Source organism: Moschus berezovskii, chromosome 15 (genome assembly GCF_049115385.1).
Source record: "Moschus berezovskii isolate FMDL1 chromosome 15, NW_MosBer_1.0, whole genome shotgun sequence".
NCBI classification, from domain to species: Eukaryota; Metazoa; Chordata; class Mammalia; order Artiodactyla; family Moschidae; genus Moschus; species Moschus berezovskii.
Window position 1 is genome coordinate 47,967,454 of NC_142474.1, and position 20,081 is coordinate 47,987,534.

Below are 20,081 nucleotides of genomic sequence, written 5' to 3' on the forward strand. Positions count from 1 at the left end.
CATCAAGGAGATCAAAACAGTCAAACCTAAAGGAAATCAACCCTGAATATACATTGGAAGAACTGATGCTGAAGCTGAAGTTCAATACTGTGGCCACATGATGTAAAGGACTGACTCATTGGAAAAGACCCTGATGCTGGGAAATATTGAAGGCAGAAGGAGAAGGGGACGACAGAGGATGAGATGCTTGGATGGCATCACCGACTCAATGCACCTGAGTTTGAGCAAGCTCCCGGAGTTGGTGCTGGACAGGGAAGACTGGCATACTGCAGTCCATGGGGTCTCAAAGAGTCAGACACGACTGAGCAACTGAAATGAACTGAAGAAAAGAGAAGTCTCAATTCAGTAACCTAAATTCACATCTAAAGAAACTAGGAAAAGAAGAGCAAAACAAACCCAAAGCAGAGAGAGAAAAGAAACTAAAAAAGAAAAGAATGAATGAAATTGAAAACAGAAACAACTTGAAAAATCAATTTTAAAAAACTGCTTCTTGAAAAGATCGATAAAATTGACAAACCTCTAGCAAGACTGACAAAGAAAAAGAGAAGACACAGATTTCCAGTATCAGAAATGAATGAGGTGTAGCATATCACTTCAGATCCTGCTGACAACAAAAAGATAATAAAACTATGAACAACTGAGCACAGATTAAACTGATAATTTAAATAAATTGATTCCTTTAAAGGTACAAATTACTGTCACTTAACCAATATGAAGCACATAATTTGAACAGCTCTACGGCTACTAAGGGAATTAATTCATAATTTAAAAAGCAAGTGTCTTCAGTTTCAGATGATTTCACTGGAGAATTCTACCAAGCATAGAAAAACTAACACCAATTTTACACAATCTCTTCCAGAAAACAGAAGAGAACTGAACTCATTTTATGAAGTCTGATAGCAAAACTGAAGTACATACAGAAACAAAACACTGCTATTGAATATCCCTCATGAGTGTAGATGCAAAAATTCTTAACAAAATATTAAGCACATATAAATATATATATGTAAAGCTATATATATGTAAAGAAGGACCAAGTGCAGTTTATTCCAGGAACGCAAGGCCGCTTCAGGATTCAAAAATCAACCAGTGTAAACCACTACAGTAACAACCTACAGAAGAAAAATGGCATGATCACACCAATTGATGAAAAAAAAGCAGGTGACAAAATTCAACACCCAGTGGCATTAAAACTCTCAGAAAAACAAGAGCAGTGGGGAACTTCCTCAACTTAATAAAGAATATCTGCACAAAAACTATCATCATACTTACTGGTGAAAGACAGAATGCTGTCCTCTTAAGACTAAGAAAAAGGAAGGAGGACTTTCACCTTGATCACTGATAGTTAACACAGTACTGGTGTTTCTACTTCTGGATGTAAATCTAACAAAACATGTACTGGACTTTCATGCTGAAAGTTACAAACTGCTGGTGAAAGAAACCAAAGCCTTAAATAAATAGTCATACAGCATACAAAGTAAAGATACCGATTTTCTCAAAACTGACATAGGGTTTCAATGTAACTTCTGTCAAAATCTTCAGTTGTTGCTGTCCAGTCGCTCAGTCGTGTCTGACCCTTTGCGACTCCATGGACTGCAGCACGCCAGGTTTCCTGGCCCTTCACCATCTCTCAGAGCTTGCTTAAACTCATGTCCATCGAGTCGGTGGTGCCATCCAACCATCTCATCCTCTCTTGTTCCCTTCTCTTCCTGCCTTCAGTCTTTCCCGGTATCAGGGTCTTTTCTAATGAGTCAGCTCTTCACATCAGGTGGCCAAAGTATTGGCGCTTCAGCTTCAGCATCAGTTCTTCCAATGAATATTCAGGATTATTTTCCTTTAGGATTGACTGTTTTGATCTCCTTGCAATCCTAGGGACTCTCAAGAGTCTTCTCCAACTCCACAGATTAAAATCTTAAGTTTTGTGTTTGTTTTTTTTTGTAGATATAGCATGATCATTCTAAAATGTATGAGGGAAGGCAAATAACTAGAATAACTCAAAACAATTTTGGGAAAAAATAATAAAGTGAGAGGAATCACTTTACCAGATTTCAAGAATTACTATAGAACTGTAATAATCAAGATTGTGTGCTATCAAGATTGTGCGCTAGGGCTAGATATAAAAATTAACTGAACAGAATGGAGACTCAGAAATAGCCCCACCGAGTACACCCACCTAATGTTTGACTAAGGTGAAAAAGCAGGTCAAGGGTGGAAGGATAGCCTTTTCATCAAATGCTGCTAGAGACACTGAACATCAGTAGGTTACAAAAAAGAATCTTGACCTATATATAAATTTTATATAAAATTAAACTCAAAATGAATACCAGCCTTTAATGTAAAATTATTACAACTTTTAGGAAAAATCATTGGAGATAATCTTCAGGATCAAGGGCTTCATGAAGAGTTCTTAGACATGACATCAAAAGCACAATCCACAAAAGATAAACTGATAAATCAGACTTCATCAAAATTAAAAACTGTTCTCCCAGAGGCCCTATTAAGAGGAGGAAAAGACAAGGTACAGAAAGGGAGAAAATATCTGCAAACTAACATATACAACGGAGAATATCCTAGAGAGATAGACGAAGAACTCTCAAAACTCAACATTTTGAAAAACAAATGATTCAATTAAAAATGAGCAAAAGGCATAGACAGATATTTCACTGAAAAGCGTAAACAGATAGCAATAAGTTCATGACAAGATAGTAACATCATGAGCCATTAGGGAAATGCAAAGACTACAATAAGCTGTCACTGTACAGATTTTAGGACAGCTAAAATAAAACCACAAAACCAAATGTTGGCGAGGATGAGGGGAACTTAATCTCTCATACATCACTGGTGGGAACACAAAATGGTGCCACCACCCTGGAAAAGCTAAGTAGTTTCCTAAAAAGCTAAAAACACAATTACCATATATATCAGCAACTGGACATTTATCCTAGAGGAATGAAAACTTTCATCTGTACAAAAACCTGTAGGTGATTGTTTATAGCAGTTTTATTTTTAATAGCCAAAAGCTGCAAACAGCTAAAATGTGCCTTAATATGTGAAAAACTCTAAAAGCTGTGGTATCCATACAATGGAATGCCACTCAGCAATTAAAAGTGACAAACTATCAATACATGCAACAATTAGGTGGATCTCAAGGGTATTATGGTGTTGGAAAAAAGTCAATATAAAAACAACATATGAATCTATTTATATGGCAGTCCAAAATGACAAAATTATGAAAACAGATGAATGTTGCTAGGAAGTGGGGATTATGGGGGAACACAAGTGGTTGTGACCATAACAGGGTAGCCAGAGGACATGTATGGGGTGAACAGTTCTCTAGCCTGGTCACCACAGTCACCAATACAAAATTACACATGATAAAATGACACTGAACTATTATACATTGTACCAATGGAGGGAAAGAGCAAATTAGCCAAGATGGTGGTGGTCAGGCTCTCTTGCTCCACAGCCTCTCACTCTTGCCCCACGTTTTGTAAATACATGGTTATGTGACAGCTGACATCACTTACAGCACTGCACATCCGTATCATGATGTACCCACTTGGCCATGTGCCACTTCTGTTCTGATACCTGAAAAGCCCTGGAGGCTGCCTTATGTCTGTGTTACAGCCATGTTATGGCCGCATTAGGGACATGTTATGGCTGTGTCTACTGGGTCAACCACAAGAGAATACAGTGTGTCTGCTGCTACAGCTGCTATGCCAGTCAGGAAAGAATAAATGTGTCCGCAGTTTCTACAATTCCTTTTCCTCCAGCTTTGCTCCTTGCCTACCCTGGGTTCAGTGAACAGTGATACAGCAAAACACATATACATTGTACCAATGTTAATTTCCTGGTTTTGATCTTGTAGAGTAGTTATGCAAGATGCAGGATTTAACTGTTGGGGGAAACTAGGTGAAGGGCATATGGGATCTCTCTGCACTATCTCTGCAACTTTCTGTAAATCTACAAATATTTCAAAGTAAGAATTTTTTAAGAACTGTCAAAAAAATTAAATAATTTATTATGTCTAACAAAGTCATGCTCAAAATTCTCCAAGCCAGGCTTCAGCAATATGTGAACCATGAACTCCCAGATGTTCAAGCAGGTTTTAGAAAAGGCAGAGGCACCAGAGATCAAATTGCCAACATCCGCTGGATCATGGAGAAAGCAAGAGAGTTCCAGAAAAACATCTATTTCTGCTTCATTGACTATGCCAAAGCCTTTGACTGTGTGGATCACAATAAACTGTGGAACTTTCTGAAAGAGATGGGAATACCAGACCACCTGACCTGCCTCTTGAGAAACCTGTATGCAGGTCAGGAAGCAACAGTCAGAACTGTACATGGAACAACAGAGTGGTTCCAAATAGGAAAGGGAGTGCGTCAAGGTTGTATATTGTCACCTTGCTTATTTAACTTATATGCAGAGTACATCATGAGGAACGCTGGGCTGGAAGAAGCACAAGCTGGAATCAAGATTGCCGGGAGAAATATCAATAATCTCAGATATGCAGATGACACTACCCTTATGGCAGAAAGTGAAGAGGAACTCAAAAGCCTCTTGATGAAAGTAAAAGAGGAGAGTGAAAAGGTTGGCTTGAAGCTCAACATTCAGAAAACAAAGATCATGGCATCTGGTCCCATCACTTCATGGGAAATAGATGGAAAACAGTGGAAACAGTGTCAGACTTTATTTTTTTGGGCTCCAAAATCACTGCAGATGCTGATTGCAGCCATGAAATTAAAAGACGCATGCTCCTTGGAAGGAAAGTTATGACCAACCTTGATAATATATTAAAAAGCAGAGACATTACTTTGCCAACAAAGGTCCGTTTAGTCAAGGCTATGGTTTTTCCCGTGGTCATGCATGGATGTGAGAGTTGGACTGTGAAGAAAGCTGATAGCCAAAGAATTGATGCTTTTGAACTGTGGTGTTGGAGAAGACTCTTGAGAGTCCCTTGTACCGCAAGGAGATCCAACCAGTCCATTCTGAGGGAGATCGATCCTGGGTGTTCATTGGAAGGACTGATGCTAAAGCTGAAACTGCAATACTTTGGCCACCTCATGTGACGAGTTGACTCACTGGAAAAGACTCTGATGCTGGGAAGGGTTGGGGGCAGGAGGAGAAGGCGGCGACCGAGAATTAGATGGCTGGATGGCATCACCGACTCTGTGGACATGAGTTTGTGTGAACTCCGGGAGTTGGTGATGGACAGGGAGGCCTGGCGTGCTGTGATTGATGGGGTCGCAGAGAGTCGGACACGACTGAGCGACTGAACTGAACTGAACTTCCCAAGATGGCATATATGTTTGTTAAAGTTTGTTTTCTTTTGAACTGTTCAAATTTTGTAATATGAAATTCCTGCCATTTCTCCCTGCCTCTCAAACATAAAAGCAACTGAACTTTCTCCCCAGATATGTCACTTTTATTGTCAAACTGAAAATTGGGTAAGAAGCTTAACAGTTGGTCTTCGACTAACGGCTGTTTTAATGAGAAATAACATATGTCACTTTAGAATTAGCAGAGCCATTGGTGATCAGTAAGTAAGGCTCAGAAAGATGACAATTTTGCTACGACAGAGGCAAGAGATTAGCTAAGAGTCTCGTTTTGCTACACTTTCCTGGGTTGGGACGATCTCCTGGAGTGGCAAATGGCGATCCACTCCAGTATTCTTGCCTGAAAAATCCCATGGACAGAGGAGCCTGGCAGTCTACAGTCCAAAGGGATGTAAAGAGTTGAACATGACTGAGCAACTGAACACGCATGCAGTTAACTGCTTTTTGCGTTAAATATATGTGTTTACAAACAGTTAGCTATTACCAGTCGGAGAAGGCAAAGGCAACCCACTCCAGTACTCTTGCCTGGAGAATCCCATGGACAGAGGAGCCTGGTAGGCTACAGTCCATGGGGTCGCTAAGAGTCGGACACGACTGACGTGACTTAGCAGCAGCAGCAGCAGCAGCTAATACCAGTAGATCACTGTATTTAACTCCACATTAGGGACACACCAGAGAAGGCAATGGCACCACTCCAGTACTCTTGCCTGGAAAATCCCATGGACAGAGGAGCCTGGTGGGCTGCAGTCCATGGGGTCGCTAAGAGTCGGACGTGACTGAGCGACTTCACTTTCACTTTTATGCATTGGAGAAGGAAATGGCAACCCACTCCAGTGTTCTTGCCTGGAGAATCCCAGGGATGGGGGAGCCTGGTGGGCTGCCATCTATGGGGTCATACAGAGTTGGACTCGATTGAAGTGACTTAGCAGCAGCAGCATAGAGACACACAGTTTTCTGGGGCAGGAGCCTACTGTACCCCTCTTTACTTTGCCAAGCAATAAAGCTATTCTTTTCTACTTTATCCCCCCCAAAATACATCCACATTGAAAATTATCCTATATATTTAAAGAAACCCGCTATTACCATTCTTACAGCATTTCTACTATATCAATATAGATATCATAAGATGTGAAAGTAAAGCACCATTAACCAGTATTAACTAGCTGTTATGTAGGAGTGGCTTTAAAGAACTGATCCTCAAGTGGTAAAGAATGTTTGCAGTTCAAGAGACTCAGAAAACATGGGTTCAATTCACAGGTCGGGAAGACCCTCTGGAGAAGAAATGGCAACCCATTCCAGTATTCTTGCCTGGAGAATCCCATGGACAGAGAAGCCTACTGGGCTACAGTCCATAGGGTCACAAACAGTTGGATAAGACTGCGCATGCACATGTTAACAGAAACTCACCGAATTAACTGTGCTCTTCCAGGTGAAAGAGATGATCTGGACTTTTCAAGTTTTCCTCCATGTTTTTCTGCTTGGGTGTCTCTTAGTGTATTTCTGCTCCTAAAGAAATATTAATTGTATTAATTACTTTATGCTAATAGAATATTAAAAATATAAATGTGTACAAATATTCCATCATTATCATGCACCCGAATGATGTGTTTTCCTGACAGAGAATGACTATGAGTTTCAGTCTCATCTGACACCTGAAAGGTCCCTTCTGTCCTGCAAGCAGAGCCATGCATTTTATATACTGGAGAAACACTTGTCCAGTACGTCTTCATGCCAGAAACAGGTCTTCACAGGTTGCTATCACTGGAAAAGCCCTTCAGTCTACGTCTTCTGCCCTGAGTCCCAACTGCCTGTGTTCTCCTTGCCCACCCGACGTCACAGCAGGGCCTGTGTCCGATTTTCTGGACAGTCTCAAGCTTAGTATACTCCTCGGCACATACTCATTTGCATTAAATCCTTGTTTAGTAAATTCTTAACTGGAAAAAAAAATAAGCACATGGAAAAAGCAGTATTTTATAATTCATCCCCCAGTTAACAGATGAGCCCACACACTTATCATTTTCAGACTCACCCTTTCAAAGAGAGCCAAAAGATCAAATACCCCCAAATCAGGGAGAATCAGAGGAGCAAGATGTCTCACCTCCCACAAGTCTCCCCTCTCTCAGTTCTCTGAGTCTGTGTCCAAAATACAATAACCTGTGGTTCTTGGAATCCCTATAGGTGAGTGCCCCCACGTGACCAGTAGGGAGCCCGTTCTTAAATCAATAAGGGGACAACATTGAACACTAAACATAGGCTGAAACTTGTAACCCATTTGCTAAAACTTCACAAAGTGTTCTAGGTGCTTCTGACTGCTTTGGTGTTGGTAACACTGGCCTTTATTCTTTGCTTTGGCACCAATTTACAAAGGGTCCTGAATGGAGCTAGGCTTGTACATTTCAGACTTTCACAAAACCAGTGTCCACTTTATTCAGGCCTGTCACGTTTCAGATTCAATCCTTTTTATAGTATTCACTTAAAGTTCTCTTAATACACATGGTACCACTGCTATGAAGTTTCCCCTGATTAACTCCACATGATTTTATATTTTTTTAACTAATTTATTCAGTTGGAGGCTAATTACTTTACATTATTGTAGCGGTTTTTGACATACATCGACATGAATCAGCTATGGGCACATGTGTGTTCCCCCATCCAGAACCCCCCTCCCACCACTGGTCATCCCAGTGTACCAGCCCTGAGCACCCCGTCTCATGCATCAAACCTGGACCAGTGATCCACTTCACATACGATAATACACACTTTTCAACGCTACCCTCTCAAATCATCCCACCCTTGCCTTCTCCCACTGAGTCCAAAAGACTGTTCTTTACATCTGTGTCTCTTTTGCTGTCTCACATATAGGGTCATCATTACCATCTTTCTAAATTCCACATATATGCGTTAGTTTACTATACTGGTGTTTTTCTTTCTGGCTGACTTCACTCTGTATAATAGGCTCTAGTTTCATCCACCTCATTAGAACTGATTCAAATGCATTCTTTTTAATGGCTGAGTAATATTCCATTGTGTATATGTACCACAGCTTCCTTATCGTCTGCTGACAGGCATCTAGGTTGCGTCCATATCCTGGCTATTGTAAACAGTGCTGCAATGAACAAGATGAACACTGTCTCTTTCAATTCTGGTTTCCTCAGTGTGTATGCCCAGCAGTGGGATTGCTGGGTCATATGGCAGTTCTAGTTGCAGTTTTTTTTCAGGAATCTCCACACTGTTCTCCAGAGTGGCTGTACTAGTTTGCATTCCCACCAAGAGAGTAAGAAGGTTCCTTTTTCTCTGACCCTCTCCAGCATTTATCCTTTGTAGACTTTTTGATGGCAGCCAACTGACTGCTGTGAGATGGTACCTCACTGTGTTTTTGATTTGCATTTCTCTGATCATGAGTGATGTTGAGCATCTTTTCATGTGTTTGTTAGCCTGGTGGGCTTCCATCTAAGGGGTCACACAGAGTCAGACGCGGCTGAAGTGATTTAGCAGCAGCAGCAGCCATCTGTATGTCTTCTTTGGAGAAATGTCTGTCTAGTTCTTTGACCCATTTTTTGATTGGGTCATTTATTTTTCTGGAATTGAGCTGCAGGAGCTGCTTGGATATTTTTGAGATTAATCCTTCATCAGTTGCTTCGTTTGCTATTATTTTCTCCCATTCTGAAGGCTGTATTTTCACTTTGCTTATAGTTTCCTTCGTTGTGCAAAAGCTTTTAAGTTTAATTAGGTCCAATTTGTTTACCTTTACTTTTATTTCCATTACTCTGGGAGGTGAGTCATAGAGGATCCTGCTGTGATTTATGTCATAGAGTGTTTTGCCTATGTTTTCCTCTAGGAGTTTTATAGTTTCTGGTCTTACATTTAGATCTTTAGTCCATTTTGAGTTTATTTTTGTGTATGGTGTTAGAAAGTGTTCTGGTTTCATTCTTTTACAAGTGGTTGACCGGTTTTCCAGCACCACTTGTTCAAGAGATTGTCTTTTCTCCACTGTATATTCTTGTCTCCTTTGTCAAAGATAAGGTGCCCATAGGTGCATGGATTTATCTCTGGGCTTTCTATTTCTTTCCATTGATCTTTATTTCTTTGTGCCAGTACCATACTGTCTTGATGACTTTAGCTTTGTAGTATAGTCTGAAGTCAGGCAGGTTGATTCCTCCAGTTCCATTCTTTTTTCTCAAGATTGCTTTGGCTATTTGAGATTTTTTGTATTTCCATACAAATTGTGAAATTTATATTGTTCTATTTCTCCGAAAAATACCGTTGGTAGGTTGATAGGGATGGCATTGAATCTATAGACTGCTTTGGGTAGTATACTCATTTTTCACTATATTGATTCTGCCGATCCATGAACATGGTATATTTCTCCATCTATTTGTGTCATCTTTGATTTCTTTCATCAGTGTTTTATAGTTTTCTATATATAGGTCTTTTGTTTCTTTAGGTAGATTTATTCCTAAGTATTTTATTCTTTTCATTGCAATGGTGAATGGAATTGTTTCCTTAATTTCTCTTTCTGTTTTCTCATTGTTAATGTATAGGAATGCAAGGGATTTCTGTGTGTTAATTTTATATCATGCAACTTTACTATATTCATTGATTAGTAATTTCTGGTGGAATCTTTAGGGTTTTCTATGTAGAGGATCATGTCATCTGCAAACAGTGAGAGTTTTACTTCTTTTCCGATCTGGATTCCTTTTCTTTTTCTTCTCTGATTGCTGTGGCTAAAACTCCCAAAATTATGTTGAATAGTAGTGGTGAGAGTGGGCACCCTTGTCTTGTTCCTGACTTTAGGGGAAATGCTTTCAATTTTTCACCATTGAGGATAATGTTTGCTGTGGGTTTATCATATACCATGTGGCTTTTATTATGTTGAGGTATGTTCCTTCTATTCCTTCTTTCTGGAGGGTTTTTATCATAAATGGATGCTGAATTTTGTCAAAGGCCTTTTCTGCATCTACTGAGATAATCATATGGTTTTTATCTTTCAATTTGTTAATGTGGTATATCACATTGATTGATTTGCAGATATTAAAGAATCCTTGCATTTCTGGGATAAAGCCCACTTGGTCATGATGTATGATCTTTTTAATATGTTGCTGGATTCTGTTTGCTAGAATTTTGTTATGGATTTTTGCATCTATGTTCATCATTGATATTGGCCTGTAGTTTTCTTTTTTTGTGGCATCTTTTTCTGGTTTTGGTATTAGGGTGATGGTGGACTCATAGAGTGAGTTTGGAAGTTTACCTTCCTCTGAAATTTTCTGGAAGAGTTTGAGTAGGATAGGTGTTATCTCTTCTCTAAATTTTTGGTAGAATTCAGCTGTGAAGTCATCTGGTCCTGGGCTTTTGTTTGCTTGAAGATTTCTGATTACAGTTTCAATTTCTGTGTTTGTGATGGGTCTGTTAAGATTTTCTATTTCTTCCTGGTTCAGTTTTGAAAAGTTACACTTTTCTAAGAACCTGTCCATTTCTTCCAAGTTGTCCATTTTATTGGCATGTATTTGCTGCTAGTATTCTCTTATGATCATTTGTATTCCTGTGTTGTCTGTTGTGATTTCTCCACTTTCATTTCTGATTAATGGTTTGTCTATTTTATTTATCTTCTCGAAGAACCAGCTTTTAGCCCTGTTGATTTTGGCTATGGCCTCCCCTTTGTTTCTTTTTCATTTATTTCTGCCCTAATTTTTATGATTTCTTTCCTTCTACTAACCCTGGGGTTCATTTCTTCCTTTTCTAGTTGCTTTAGGTGTAGAGTTAGGTTATTTATTTGACTTTTCTCTTGTTTCTTGCGGTAAGCTTGTATTGCTATGAACCTTCCCCTTAGCACTGCTTTTACTGAATCCCACAGGTTTTGGGTTGTTCTGTTTTCATTTTCATTTGTTTCTATGCATATTTTTATTTTTTAATTTCTTTTTTTATTTCTTCTGTGATTTGTTGGTTATTCAGAAGTGTGTTGTTTAGCCTCCATATGTTTGTATTTTTAATATTTTTCCTGTAGTTGACATCTAATCTTACTGCATTGTGATCAGAAAAGATGCTTGGAATGATTTCACTTTTTTTTAATTTACCAATGCTAGATTTAAGGCCCAGAATGTGATCTATCCTGGAGAAGATTTTGTGTGCATATGAGCAAAAGGTGAAATTCATTGTTTTGGGGTGAAATGTCCTATAGACATCAATTATGTCTAACTGATCCATTGTATCATTTAAAGTTTGTGTTTCTTTGCTAATTTTCTGTTTATTTGATCTATCCATAGGCGTGAATGGGGTATTAAAGTCTCCCACTATTATTGTGTTACCATTAATTTCCCCTTTCACACTTGGTAACATTTGCCTTACATATTGTGGTGCTCCTATGTTGGTTGCATATATAATTGTTATATCTTCTTCTTGGATTGACCCTTTGATCATTATGTAGTGTCCTTCTTTGTCTCTTTTCACGGCCTTTATTTCAAAATCTATTTCATCTGACATGAGTATTGCCATTCCTGCTCTCTTTTAGTCTCCATATGTGTGAAATATCTTTTTCCAGCCCTTCACTTTCAGTCTGTATGTGTCCCTCGTTTTGAGGTGGGTCTCTTGTAGACAGCATATAGACGGGTCTTGTTTTTGTATCCATTCAGCCAGTCTTTGTCTTTTGGTTGGGGCATTCAACCCATTTACATTTAAGGCAATTATTGATAAGTATGATCCCATTACCATTTACTTTGTTTTGGGTTCGAGTTTATAAAGCTTTTCTGTCTTTCCTGTCTAGAGAAGATCCTTTACCATTTGTTGAAGAGCTGATTTGGTGGTGCTGAATTCTCTCAGCTTTTGCTTGTCTGTAAAGCTTTTGAATTCTCCTTCATATTTGAATGAGATCCTTGCTGGGTACAGTAATCAGGTTGTAGGTTTTTTTCTTTCATCACTTTAAGTATGACCTGCCATTCCCTTCTGGCCTGAAGAGTTTCTATTGAAAGATCAGCTGTTATTCGTATGGGGATCCCCTTGTGTGTTATTTGTTGTTTTTCCCTTGATGCTTTTAACATTTGTTCTTTGTGTTTGATCTTCGTTAATTTCATTAAACTGTGTCCTGGGGTGTCTCACCTTGGGTTTATCCTGTTTGGGACTCTGGGTTTCTTGGACTTGGGTGGCTATTTCCTTCCCCATTTTCGGGAAGTTTTCAACTAGTATCTCCTCAAGTATTTTCTCATGGCCTTTCTTTTTGTCTTCTTCTTTTGGGACTCCTATGATTCAAATGTTGGGGCGTTTGACATTGTCCCAGAGGTCTCTGAGGTTGTCCTCATTTCTTTTCTTTTTTCTCTCTGCTTCATTTATTTCCACCATTCTATCTTCCACCTCACTTAAACTATCTTCTGTGTCAGTTATTTTACTGTTGGTTCCCTCCAGAGTGTTTTTGATCTGCTATTGCATTATTCATTATTGATTGACTCTTTTTTGTTTCTTCTAGGTCCTTGTTAAACTTTTTTTGCATATTCTCAATACTTATCTCCAGACTATTTATCTGTAACTCCATTTTGTTTTCAAAATTTTGGATCATTTTTACTATCATTATTCTGAATTCTTTTTCAGGTAGACTCCCTATCTCCTCCTCTTTGGTTTGGTTTGGTGGGCATCTGCCATGTTTCTTTACCTGCTGAATATTTCTCTGCCTTTTCATCTTGTTTAGATTGCTGTGTTTTGGGTTGTCTTTCTGTATGCTGGAAGCTTGTGGTTCCTCTTTACTGTGGAGGTTCCTCCCTGTGAGTGGGATTGGACAAGTGGCTTGTAAAGGTTTCCTGGTTAGGGAAGCTTGCATCAGTGTTATGGTGGGTGGAGCTGGATCTTTTCTCTCTGGAGTGAAATGAAGAGTCCAGTAGTGAGTTTTGAGGTGTCTATGGATTTGGTGTGACTTTGGGCAGCCTATATATTAATGCTCAGGGCTATGTTCATGCGTTGCTGGAGAATTAGCATGGTATGTCCTGCTCTGGAACTTGTTGGCTCTTGGGTGGAGCTTGGTTTCAGCATAGGTATGGAGGCTTTGCATGAGCTCTTGTCGATTAATGTTCTCTACAGTCAGGAGTTTTCTGGTGTTCTCAAGTTTTGGATTTAAGCCTCCTGCCTCTGCTTTTCAGTCTTATTCTTACAGTAGCCTCAAGACTTCTCCATCCATACTGTACCAATGATAAAACATCTAGGTTAACGGAGAAAAGATTCTCCACAGTGAGGGACACCCAGAGAGGTTCGCAGAGTTACATACAGAAGAGAAGAGGGAGGAGGGAGATAGAAGAGACCAGGAGGAGAAGAGAAGGAATCAAAAGGGGAGAGAGCAATGTAGCCAGTAATCAATTCCCTATGTGCTCTCCACAGGCTGGAACACTCAGAGAGCTTCACAGAGTTACACAGAGAAGAGAATACAGAGAAAGGAGATAGAGATGACCTGGAGAAGAAGAGGGGGAGTCAAAAGGAGAGAGACAGATCAGCCAGTAATCAGTTCCCTAAGTGTTCTCCACAGCCTGGAAAACCCAAAGAGATTCACAGCATGGGGTAGAGAAGAGAAGGGGGAGGGAGTAGATAGAGGTGACCTGGGGGAGATAAAGGAGAGTAAGGGGGAGAGGGCAATCAAGCCAGTAATCACACACCTAAGTAAAAACGGGTACTGAAGATTGGATTCTTAAAGGTGCAAAATCGATAACAAATACCAAAAAGCAAAGATTAAAAATCTAGAGTAGAGGTTAGATTCTCAAAAATACAATATTTATTAAAAAAAAATCATAAAAATTATTAAAAATATACATGAAATTTGCTTTAAAAATAGGGTCTTTTTTTGTCACAGTAATAGTATGTTATGAAAATTAAAGGAGTAATAGAGGGCTTAAAAATTTTTAAAATTTAAAAATTTTAAAATGATAATAGTAAAATATATCTAGGAATTTCTCTAGGGCTGTTGTGGACAGTATGGGGTCAGTTCAGTTTCAGATAGTTCCTTGTTCCAGCTTATACTTCTTCTTGAGGTCTATAGGCCCCTTCCAATGTAGTAGGTGCTAACTGCAGGGTTTTAATCTGTTTTTCCTGTCACTTCCTTCTGTTTATTTTGGCTTCTTCTGCTTTCAAGTCTCTTCAGTGTCTAATTTCCACCCTGACACAAGGGGCTGGAGGTGGTCACTTATTTAGGCTCACTTGTTCATTTGTGCTGTGGGGAGGGAGGAACACTGCAAACAAATATCACTGGTGTGTGTAGGGAGTACTCGCAGTGTCTGGGCCACACTGGCTTTTCCCCCATTCACGGCATGTGTGCCTTCCCAGTCTACACTGCTCAAGCTCCAGGTTGCTCTGCAGGGGAACTGTCTAAAGCAGGCCATGTGTTGCATGCACTTCCCAGGTCTAAGCCATTCAGGTTCAGGTTCTTGGGTATTCCACAAAGGCACAGACTCAGTTGGGCCTATTTTGTGCCCTTCCCAGGTCATTGGAAGGACTGATGCTAAAGCTGAAACTCCAATACTTTGGCCACCTCATGAGACGAGTTGACTCACTGGAAAAGAGTCCGATGCTGGGAGGGATTGGGGATGGGAGGAGAAGGGGACGACAGAGAATAAGATGGCTGGATGGCATCACCGATTCGATGGACATGAGTTTGAGTGAACTCCGGGAGTTGGTGATGGACAGGGAGGCCTGGCGTGCTGTGATTCATGGGGTCGCAAAGAGTCAGACACGACTGAGCGACTGAACTGAACTGAACAGGTCCGAGCAGCTCAGGAGAAAAGGTGCTTGGCGAGCGCACTCTCCCCAGGTGAGGCAGTGTGTCTTATCTCCTCCCCCATCCCAGCTGCTCAGTTTCCTGGGTGCGCAGCAGGAGTGCTGCCTCAGGTGTGCCGTCTGTCTCCTTTAGGGAGCTGATCACTAACTGCGACCTTCCTGGTGAATGTCAACCATCCAGGATCTCAGGAAGACTTGGTTAGCAACTGGGAGCCTGCTTGCAGTTTGGCAGAGAATGCCATCTCCAGGGCTGAGATTGCCCCCCTCACTGGCTCTGGCTGCTGCCCGCCTGCCTCTCTGCCTCTGGTGGGAGATGGGCTGGTCTGCAGCCAGCTCACTCTCCTCTGGCATTCACTCAGTCCTTTGTTCTGTGAGCGGCCCAGCAGTGCCTTAGGTTAGAGCTTTTTGTGGGAAAGTTCTCCCTCTTGCTCACTTTCTTTTCTTTTTTCTCTCTGGCTATCCTACAGTTTGGTTTGCTATCTCACGTCAGCTCCCTCAGATTGCCCTCAGGGCATTCAGGCCTGGTCCTTAACCTAAGCAATGCAGCCCATGCCTCCCTGTTCAGCCCCCGCTTGCTGGTGGCAGATGAGAGCATCTAGGCTACTTCTCTGCTGGGAGTTGTGGTTAGGCATGTAATCTGTGGGTTTATTTTTTCCTCCTGGTTATGTTGCCCTCTGAGATCCCAAAACTCCCCACAGACCTGCCGGTGAGAGGGTTTCCTCATGTTTGGATGCTCCTCCTTCTTCATGACTCCCTCCCCAGGACGGGTCTCCATCCCTAACTCTTTTGTCTCTCTTTTTATCTTTTATATTTTGTCCTACCTCCTTTTGAAGACAATGGACTGCCTTTCCGGGTGCCTGATGACCTCCACCAGTGTTCAGAAGTTGTTTTGTGGAATTTGCTCAATGTTCAAATGATCTTTCAATGAATTTGTAGGGGGAGACCACTTTCCTATTCTTCCACCATCTCAGGACTGCCTCCTGATTTTATATTTAATCACATAATTTAACACTTACTTAATCAGGTCCCTACCACAATGTTTACATTCTCCCATGAGATTCCTCCATGTGTTTTATCATCATTTTCATGTGTTATTTGCCCTGACTCACCAAGCACATGAAAGTGAATTGTGCTCTCCTTCCGTGGTCCTCTGTACACAAACCCAGTGTGATGTCGAATCTTTCTGCTTGGAACATGAAGAGGGGAAAAGGAACCAACCTGTAATTACTTTGGAGGGAGGTGTATGTATATACTCTGTATTTTCCTCCAATGAAATAGTTATGTGAAAAGTTAGATAAACATGTGGTAGGGAAGTATGTATCAGAAAACCCATTATGTTAATATCTACCTACTCTTTGGAACTGACACTGGTCCTCCAGTTTAAACTTGGCTCTAATCTCTTGGTCAGTTGACTCCTTCCCAGATTAATTCGGTTCTTCTCCTGTGAACTCTTGCGGGAAGCAATACTAGCTTTATGTGTAATGGCCACTTCCTCCTTAGGTGCCTCGTTAGGCTGATCCTTTTGTGGTTGTTCACTGAATTTAACTTCCTTCAATTAATAAAAAAAGAAAAAAGCATATTTTTATAATGATACCATTTCTGAATTATCTCATGCTATCTGAAAATTCACCATCCTGGTGATAAATTCAAGATGTCTCAAGATACTCTAACTTGTGTTGCTTAGCAACACAAATTGAATCTGTGCAACTTCAAGACTAAGCCCTCTACTGGAGTTAGGCTGACAGTAATCGGATAATCCTAAACTCACATCTCTTATGCAGCCCACACAGATACTGCAGCAGGGCTGGACTGACTTGCTCCTCACCACCACCTGAAAAAAATTATACTCAAACCCTATAAAGGCTGAGACACATCTTAGTCAAATTGCTGAGACCAAGGCTAAAGAGACCATCTTGCAGGTAGCCAGAAATTAAAGACACTTTATAGACAAAGGAAGAAACATAACAATTAAAAGAGACTTCTCATCAGAGACAATGCAATCCAGAAGACAAGGGAGGGACACAGGTAAGGTGATGAAAAGGAAAAAAATTCACATCAACTCAAAATTCTATACAGAGGAAAAAAAAATCTTTTGAAAATAAGGATAAAATAGACATGCACAGATGAAGAAAAGCTGAGAGAATTCACTATCAGAAAGACCTAGGATAAAAATTGTTCATGGAGTTCTTCAGTCAGAAGGAATCTCATATCAGACAGAACATGGATCTACATAAAATAATGCTAAAATGATAAAAATAAATATAAAAACTCTTTGTGGTGAGGGGTTACTAGCATGTTGAAGTAAAATGCATAACTACAATAGTACAAAGGACTGGGAGTGGCATTTGAAGCCACTTGTAAGGTTCTTAGACTAGTGGTAAAACTGTACAATATTGTTCAAAGGCACATTCTATAATTAGAGACAAATACACTCAAGTGAGATACTTTTAAAAAGTAGCATAACTGATGAACTAATAGCATAAACAAAATGGAAAATTTTCTAAAAGTTCAATTAATCCAAAAGGGGAAGAAAAAAAGGAGACAAAGAATAAATGACACTAATAAAAGCAAACAGCAAAATAGTAAATTTAATTTAACTCTATCAGTTCAGTTCAGTCGCTCAGTCGTGTCCGACTCTCCGCGACCCCATGAATCACAGCACGCCAGGCCACTCTATCAGTAGGAACTTTAAATGAAAGTGATTTAAAGACTTCAATTAAAAGAAATCATCAGATTGGATGTAAAAGGAAAACCTATTTGTAGTCTAAAAGAAACCACTTTATATATGAAGATATAAATACATTATAAGTAAAAGGCTGAAGGAAAATATTCTATGAAATCAATAATCAAAGCAGAAATGCCTATATTAACATCAAGCAAAAAGGAACTTCAAAACAAATAATATTATCAGAGGTAAAGAGAGAGATACATAATGACAGAGCCAATTACCACCCAATTCTAATTATGTTCACAATAGAATTTCAAAAGACATAAAGCATAAACAGAACAGGAAAAGCAGATAAACCCACAATTAGGAAACTTCAAAACTCCCCTCTCAGAAATCAACAAAGTGAGCAAAACAAAACTTAATAAGAATATAAAAGACCTGAGGAAAACTATCAACCACCTGAAAGTAACTGACATTTATGGAACACACCACACACAGCAGTAGAATACACATTCGTCTCAAAAGCACAAGGAAAAATTCACCAAACTGACCAAATTTTAAGCCATAAAACAAACATCCACAAATTTAAAATAACTGAAATCATATAAAATACTTTCTCTTAATAAAATGGACATAAGCTAGAAACTCGTAAAAAGATATGTGGAAAATCTTCAGATATATTGATTTGCATGAAAACATATCAGAGTCTCTGGGAGACAGTTCATATGGTTCTGATAAAGAAACTCATAGCATAAAATTTCATATTAAAAAATATAGGTCTCAAACCAATTCCTAAGCTTCCAACTCAAGAAATTAAATAAGAGCAAATTAAGCTTAAAGAGAGCAAAAGAAATAAAATTATAAGAGCAGAAACAAAATAGGAAGAAAACAAAAAAGAAAATCAATGAAACAAATAATTGTTCTTTGAAAAGACCAATAAAATTGATCACTTCTTTCCAGATGAGTTAAGAACAAAGAGAAGATATAAATGACCAATATTAGGCATGAAAGAGGGATCCTCCAGAGAGCAGATCCTCTAGACAACAGAAGACAATAGTGGAGTAGTATTGGATGTCAATACATTAGGTAAGTTAGACAAAATTTACAAATTCATTGAAAGCCATGAACCACCAATGCTCAGCAAGAGAAAGAAATATGAATAGTTCTGTATCTATTAAAGAAATAAACTTCTGAACATAAACCCTTTCAACAAAGAAACCTTCAAGTAGAGATGGTTTCCTTGGTAAACTCTATCAAACATTAACAAAAAAATAAGACTCAATCTATATGAAGAATTCCAGAAAGAAGAAAAGCAGTGAATACTTCCAAATTCATTTGAGGCCACATTATCCAGATACAAAAACCAGACAAAGACATTAAAAGATAACTACTAAGCCATATCCTTCATGACTATAGATACAAAAATCCTCAGTAAAATATTAGCAAACTACATTTAACAATTCTAAACAGGGTAAGACATCATGACCGTGTCGGAATTAACCTGGGATTCAATATTAGTTCCACATTAAAAAATCAATGACCATATCAACAGACTAAAGAAGAAAAATTATGTGATCATCTCAAGAGATGCAGTAAAATCACCACCTCCAAGCAGTAATGGACTCATTTCCCATGGTGTAAGTTGAGGCCCCATGGGAAGCATGTCCTCCTGGCCAGGTGAGTGAAAGCAGAGGCTCAGTGGGGAGACCAAACTTCTACTCACTGCCCAGTGGTGTTGAGGCACCCTACACTACCAGGTTATCAATTGAGTCTAAGCGAGGAACTTGGATTTTTACATGCACTTTGCAGTACCCCAGACCTATACCATGAGACCTACACTTAGAGAAATCCCGCTAAAACAAAAGACTTCCATAAAATCCAAAGTTTCATAATATAATCCGAAAATGTCCAAGACACAATTTCAAAAAAAATCACTCGTCATACCAAGAACAAGGAAATGTCACAACCTGAATGAGAAAGGACGATGAATAATTGATGCTGATACCAAGATAAAACAGATGATGGAATAATCTCAAACAGATGTTGGAGTAAGATTTTAAAGTAGCGCTCATAAAAATGCTTCAACAATCAATAATAAGACTTGAAACAAATGAAAAATTAAAAAGTCTCAGCAAATAAATAGATGATACAAAAAATGACCAAACAGAAATTTTGAAATTTAAATTTACAAACCAAAATAACTCCCTGGGTAGTTTGGCAAAGGATGGAGAAGAGAGAACCCGTGAACTTGAGGACAAACAATAGAAATTACCCAGTTTGAACCACAAAGAGAAAATACATTGAAAAAAAAAAATAAACAGAGCCTCAAGATCTGTGGG

At 39.4% G+C, this 20,081-nt stretch overlaps 1 protein-coding gene across 5 annotated transcripts in view; it reads right to left on the reverse strand.

Annotated features, from left to right (window-relative positions):
- ODAD2 (outer dynein arm docking complex subunit 2) overlaps positions 1-20,081 on the reverse strand; it is a 174,919-nt gene that overhangs the window by 127,882 nt on the left and 26,956 nt on the right. For 3 of the 5 annotated variants that reach the window (XM_088844043.1, XM_055430171.2, XM_088844042.1), the window contains 2 exons: positions 16,427-16,623; positions 6,744-6,842 (listed from right to left, as the gene is read on the reverse strand). In XM_088844043.1, coding sequence (XP_088700169.1) covers positions 6,744-6,842; positions 16,427-16,623 — 296 coding nt within the window. Of the gene's footprint in view, positions 1-6,743; positions 6,843-16,422; positions 16,624-20,081 lie in introns of those variants that run through there. The other 2 variants (XM_088844045.1, XM_088844044.1) reach the window with 2 other exon arrangements.